We start from the raw sequence: 7,500 nt of genomic DNA, 5'->3' as shown, positions 1-7,500 counted from the left end.
ACATACATATGCATACACATATATATATATATATATATATACATATATATACATACATACATACACATACATACATATGCATACACATATATATACATATATATACATACATACATACACATATATATATATATATACACATATATACATATACACATATATACATATATACATACATACATACATATACATACATATATATATATATATACATATATATATATATATATATATATATATATATATATATATATATATATATATATATATATATATATATATATATATATATATATATATATATATATATATATATATATATACCTACATATATCTCCATATACATATATTTACATATATCTACATATATCTCCATATACATATCTAAATATATATACATATATATATATATATATATATATATATATATATATATATATATATCATAACCTCCTTCACCTTTGGTGGCCTTGGTAACTAGAATTGCACTTGGTGGAGTGCATACCTCCACCAGGCTGAACAGTGTAAGTTTTGTATCCCACTGACGGACCAGATATGGACGCGGACCAAAACTAAAATTGAATCGGTCTTATCACCGAACAAACTCATCCACCAAGTTTCATAAGAATCCGTCCACAACTTTTTGAGATATCATGCTATATATAGTTTTTGGCCCTATCTCTTGATGGTGAAGAATCACATAAAAAAATTATTGTATTCGGATCCGGACCTTCATCAAAATCTCACCAATTCGTCATCGTCACACATCGAACCTGTCCACCAAAGTTCATCCAAGTCTGTTCACAACTTTTTGAGATATCCTGCTACCAGACAAGCAAACAAACAGACAAAAAGACAGGCAAACAGGGGTGAAAACATAACCTCTGCCCACCTTCGGTGGTGGAGGTAAAGATATGCAACAACAGATGTCACCTTTATTGGTTTATGACTGAGGGACATCTTTCAGTATGTTGGCAGCACCTTAGAGTTGGGATGGGAGTCGTTGAGTGCAGAAACCTTTCCTTTTCAGAAAAGTAATCCAAATCATGAAAGATAATTACTTCTGATAGAGCCCTTTTACAGCACGAGATGTTTTTGTTCCAAAGAAGGGTGCGGACCATGAACTAAGATTAATGTCCCTGCTATTTCCTTCCTTTGTCCTTGTCAATTCTACACCAAGACTTTTCAGCAACAAATGGAACACATGATAACCAAAATATCCCAAACACCTCTGGTCAGGCCGAAAGCGTGTATCGGTAGGTGGCAATAAGGTTTTGGTGGCTGGATCCATCTCATTCAGCTCAATGGCAAAGCGGGTGAAGCCATAGTAAAGCTCATGCTCAGTTGGCAGTGTCCCTGAAACAAGAATAAATGAAGGTGGATCGAATAATACTGCACAGGATTTTACATGAAAAGTATTCACATCAATTTATGCAGTGTAGTTTTACAATCAGAAAACAATGTGGTTTGCAAAGAATATGGAGCTATAATTTGACATCACAAGATCTGATAAATGCAGAAAAAAAAAACCAAGAGATTTGAAGAATCAGAGGTGCATAGCACTTCAGAAAAACAGATGCACAACATTTCCAACATGGCAAAGTTATTACATCACACTATTGACATACCTGGTCTCCAGATACACTTGGCTGTCCGCTGGGTCCCACAATGGATCCCCTCATTCCACGTTCCAAAGAGATGGTGCAGCACTCTGCCATCTTTGTCATACACAGATCCATGAACCTCATTACAGTTGGAGCTCCAGTAACTTGCCTGGCAAGAGGGATGTGTATAAAGAGAAAGCAGAGGAGAAGTAGTGAAGGCAATTTCTTTAAATCATCATTATTCCAACATTGAAATCATTCTTGTTATTAATATTGTATGGAGGCAATCACAAAATTTGTGTTTATAGATGGTCTTGAATCAAAATTAACTTGTGGGCCCAAATCTCCTTGAACCAAAACATTTTTTTTGTGCACAAAAATCAAGGCTCATGGAGAAGAAAGAATACAGAATGTATCAGGACACAGCAGAATTAAAGGAGCAGCAGAAAGAGAGGGGAGAACCACGAACAGCAGGGCTGAGGGACAAAATACGACGGAGATGGACAAACAAGAGGATACAGGTAAGAATGAGGGGAAGGGGAGGATGCATGGGGTGGAAAAGTTGACCACTGAAGCAAACACTTAAGGCCCAGTCACACCTTGACGTTTTAGCCAGCAATGGAAAAGTATCAAAATGTATGTAAAACGCTGGCTTACGCTGAACTTTTGATGTTTTTTTTTTTTTAAGATTCGGACGTATTCATAACGAGTTGGTCGTATGCATAACATATTAGTAATGGACACAGAACGTTTCGCTGTCTTATAGATAACTTATACCAACGAATGCTTAGCCTGTTGTTGGTGTTCACAACCTATGCCCAAAGATAGTCTAACTTATGCATAGCGCGCTGCACGTATTGCCAACGATCACGTGGCGTAGCCTATTAAAAGGCTGCTGCACAATGATTCAAATCATAACCGCCGGAGAAATGGAAGTGTCCACATCGCAGTCACACCTTGGCGATCTTGCCAGCGTATGCCGACCTCTGAAAAATGCGTCTAAAACGCTGGCGCACGTCGAATACGGTATGGGTAAGTTTGGTATACGTGAATAGAACGCTAAAGTATGCTATCATACGTCGTAGTAAGTGGAGTACGCCTTGAAATTTTAAACGTGTTTAAAATTTTATGACGTACTTGCCGTATGCCTCACACGTTCCACATGCAATGGGAATAAGTTGTATGCATGATATGCGATCGTTGGCACACGTCGACAAAAGTTACTTGTAAGTTACTCATAAGTCAAAACACATCGAGGTAATGGTTAGCGTCAGTGTTCCAGACTCCCTGGTTTTTTTTGGTTTTTTTTTCCTTTGGTATGACGGTGATGTTGACACTTCGATTTCTAGTGTGGTTATAATATGATATAATTAATAGGCTGCCGCTCAACGAATTAAATCATAACCGCACTAGAAATCCAAGTGTCAACATCACCGTCATACCGAAGGAAAAAACCCCCCCCCAAAAAACCAGGGAGTCTGGAACACTGACGCTAACCATTACCTTGACGTTTTTCAACTTATGAGTAACGTACAAGTAACGTGTGTGGACGTGTGTCAACGATCGCGTAACGTGCCTATAACACGTTACTCATTGGTTAGAAATAAGTTTCGGGTACACTAAACATTACCTCGACGTGTTTTGACTTATGATGAACTTACAAGTAACGTGTGTCGACGTGTGTCAACGATCGCATAACGTGCCTACAACTTATGGCCAGTGTAGCGGAACTTGTGAGTCATACGCTGGTATAAGTCGTAAAATTTCAAGCATGATAAAATTTGAGGACAACCGCAAAGTACAACGATGAAAGCCAGCATACTGCGACGTATGGCAATGTTTTTCAGCGTGCTCTCAATGCTTCCAAAACGTACCCATTACGTATTCGACATGTGCCAGCGTTTGACAAATTTTTCAAAAATCGGCATAAGCTTGCTAAAACGTCAAGGTGTGACTGGGCCTTTAGGAAGGAATAACTGGAAATTTGGGTGTAGCAGGGGCAGTTTATTGTAGAGTGCCTATATACTAGGAGTAGTGACAACTTAAAATTAGAAGCTATTTTGTATCCATTGAGTGGTGCACCGAACCTGCACCCATTGTGGGTGAAGTGTAATGCGTCAGTTTTCTAATCAAGCAGTCTTTCTCTGGGCCCAAAATGGAGATTATATTCCTTAATTATTTATTTTCGTTTTTCCAATCCATCAGACGAAGCATACAATCAGACAGCATTTGATGTAACCTTAAAACACATTGCAGAAACCGCAGCAAAATGAAGTGTAATGTGCGAGTAGTTTCACAGTGACGAGTGACCAATTTGAGGTGCACAGAGTGAGTGAGTAGAAGAAACACATCAGTAGTGACAGAATGTAGAAATTTGCAAGTAGTTGAAGGAAAGTGAAAGAGAGAAAAGGAAGCACACCATCCATGCCAGATGTGCACACAATAAAGAGAGTAGAGTATTATAAAAGATAACAATTGTGAGAGAAAAAACAAAAAGTGAAAGAGCTTCAGATTGATTGATTGATTGTATGCTCTGCCTCAAGGCAGGTCCTTGGCTGCATGGCAAGGGTGATACTGGGTGGTTTGCCATTGCCTTCCCCGGTAGTTCGTAAGGGCAGGAAGTTATAAATTTGACCATGATGCCAGTGATAACTCGCCTCTCCTGGTGAAAGACATCATGGTATCATAAACATCCACCAAGTAATGTTAGCAGACAGGACACGCAGCTTAAATGTCCATTCGAGGGACAGCACATTGATGAATCGCCCACCTGTGAAACACTGGGATGACAGTTTATAGCTGGGTAGGGATTCAAATTGAAGCAAAACAATGAACAGACAGGTGTGTGTACCTCGAGGCCATCTTGCAAGCTCCTTGATAAGATATGAATTGGGAAAGTTTTTCTTTGCTATTGAATGGAACTGGAAAGAATAAATTTATTAAGAACAAAGGAATAAAGGAGGACGACATAAAAATGAAGATGAGCCAGAAGGGAAGGGGTTAATTTTTTTTTCCGAATCTTCATTTCTTTTAAGTAAGTACTGTGCCAGTGAAAACATGCACGAGCATGCAACGTGCACTGAAAACATGCACGAGCATGCAACGTGCACTGAAAACATGCACGAGCATGCAACGTGCACTGAAAACATGCACGAGCATGCAACGTGCACTGAAAACATGCACGAGCATGCAACGTGCACTGAAAACATGCACGAGCATGCAACGTGCACTGAAAACATGCACGAGCATGCAACGTGCACTGAAAACATGCACGAGCATGCAACGTGCACTGAAAACATGCACGAGCATGCAACGTGCACTGAAAACATGCACGAGCATGCAACGTGCACTGAAAACATGCACGAGCATGCAACGTGCACTGAAAACATGCACGAGCATGCAACGTGCACTGAAAACATGCACGAGCATGCAACGTGCACTGAAAACATGCACGAGCATGCAACGTGCACTGAAAACATGCACGAGCATGCAACGTGCACTGAAAACATGCACGAGCATGCAACGTGCACTGAAAACATGCACGAGCATGCAACGTGCACTGAAAACATGCACGAGCATGCAACGTGCACTGAAAACATGCACGAGCATGCAACGTGCACTGAAAACATGCACGAGCATGCAACGTGCACTGAAAACATGCACGAGCATGCAACGTGCACTGAAAACATGCACGAGCATGCAACGTGCACTGAAAACATGCACGAGCATGCAACGTGCACTGAAAACATGTATGTGCACGTAACGTGCACTGAAAACATGCATGTGCATGTAACGTGCTGAAAACATAGATGTGCATGTAATATGCACTGAAAACATGCACGTGCATGTAACGTACACTGAAAATATGCATGTGCATGTAACGTACACTAAAAACATGCCTGTGCATGTAACGTGCTGAAAACATGCATGAGCATACAACGTACTGAAAACATGCACGTGCATGTAACGTACACTGAAAATATGCATGTGCATACAACATACTGAAAACATGCATGTGCATGTAACGTACACTGAAAATATGCTTGTGCATGCAACGTACACTGAAAACATGCATGTGCATGTATGCACTGAAAACATGCACGTGCGTGTAACGTACACTGAAAATATGCACGTGCATGTAACGTACACTGAAAATATGCACGTGCATGTAACGTACACTGAAGATATGCATACAACATACTGAAAACATGCATGTGCATGTAACGTAGACTGAAAACATGCATGTGCATGTAACGTAGACTGAAAACATGCATGTGCATGTAACGTCCATTGAAAATATGCATGTGCATACAACATGCACTGAAAACATGCATGTGCATGTAACGTACACTGAAAATATGCATGTGCATGCAACGTACACTGAAAATATGCATGTGCATGTAACGCACACTGAAAACATGCATGTGCATGTAAGGTCCACTGAAAACATGCATGTGCATACAACGTACTGAAAACATGCACGGTGCATGTAACGTGCACTGAAAATATGCATCGGCATGTAATCCTTCGTTCCTTTCTATTGTCATTAAATATCTCATCTTCTATGGTTTTCATTCTCCCACAGTTTGTCAATACACTATGTAACTTTCTTCTCCTTTTTTCTCCCACTCTCCTGATTCCTCTAATTTTTTGTCAATCAAGTCAACTGTTTTGCCACAAGGTGAGGCCAAAAGCAAATGGATCCTCAATTATTTTGGAATTGACCATTTCATGGACCATGACATGTTGTTAAACCAATGTTAACTGCAACACTTGGACTAATTAGAGTAAATAAATAAATAAAGTTACATGACAGACACACAAGTGACATGTTTACTTGCAAGTAATTTTGCCAAAATATAAGTTCTTGATGTGTCATAAATTATATCTATAAGATGTTTCCATGAAGATTTCGGTCTGTTTACAAGTTATACCCATAAACTGCCAACTACAATATGATTACAGTGAGAAACACACATACACATGGGACTACAACTTACCTGGCACAGAAACGACCCCAATGTCGGTTTCCATCTCAGATGACGAACTTTATTTTCCCAATTTTTTTTTCCTTCCCGCATCTGCAGGGACTCTACACATTGTAAAACCCTTCTCTGATCGATTGGTGCATACAATGACACAACATCCTGTCATTTTAAATAGAACGATTAGCTACCATGTTGTCATTCAATGAATGATCGAAAGATGCAAAATGGCTCTCATAACCAACCTGACCAGAAACTTCTGGGAATATAGAAAGAAAAATGGTGCTCATAACCCACCTGACCAGAAATTGTGGCCACTCCTTGTATATAGGGAATCCAGTTTAACGGGGGTAGAAAATATCATGGTTTTGGATGGGGGATGATCTGAGATGGTGATGAACAGCTGTCTTGAAGACGTTGAGGGAGTTATGAGATTGCAGCGAACGTGGAAGTTGGTTCCAATGGTGGGAAAAAAGAGAAACGAAGTAAACACAGAAATGAGGCATTCGGCCTTCTCATAAGCAGACAAAAATTCACAGATCGATTTCGGCCCATGGTGTCACAGAAATCCTTTGCTGAAGTGCCATGGCTGGTGATAGAGGTACCAACACCCAGCCAATTTGCATGGTGACAATTGAAATCACCACATATGAGGAAGAGAGAGAGTTCAGATGAGTGGTTAAACATTGGCCCATGTTGTCTGAGAGAGATGTAGATGGAGTTGTCACTGTTTGTAGGATGGTACAACACAGACAAATGAGAGCTGGGAGAAGAGGGGACGTCCCAGCCAGAGATACTGCTGGAGATTTGGAAGTGTAAGAGCAGTACACGGAAGGTAATAAATCGAGTTCTTGATGTACAGTGGGACTCCACCACCAGGACAAGTTTAAGTTCCTTCAAATCAGAGGAGA

General features: G+C 40.0%; 1 protein-coding gene across 2 annotated transcripts in view; it reads right to left on the bottom strand.

Moving 5' to 3' along the window:
* Positions 1–7,500, bottom strand: part of LOC147021705 (oxysterol-binding protein-related protein 6-like) — a 214,582-nt gene that overhangs the window by 47,930 nt on the left and 159,152 nt on the right. For both annotated transcript variants that reach the window (XM_085891970.1, XM_085891969.1), the window contains 2 exons: positions 1,629–1,773; positions 1,230–1,356 (listed from right to left, as the gene is read on the bottom strand). In XM_085891970.1, the coding sequence (XP_085748096.1) occupies positions 1,230–1,356; positions 1,629–1,773 (272 nt within the window). The remainder of the gene's footprint in view (positions 1–1,229; positions 1,357–1,628; positions 1,774–7,500) is intronic.

This window comes from Eptatretus burgeri, chromosome 8 (assembly GCF_056783735.1).
Source record: "Eptatretus burgeri isolate ZD-2024b chromosome 8, Ebu_testis_v1, whole genome shotgun sequence".
Taxonomy (NCBI): Eukaryota; Metazoa; Chordata; class Myxini; order Myxiniformes; family Myxinidae; genus Eptatretus; species Eptatretus burgeri.
Note: the sequence above shows the minus strand (reverse complement) of the source record. Positions and strands in the feature narration are given on the sequence as shown.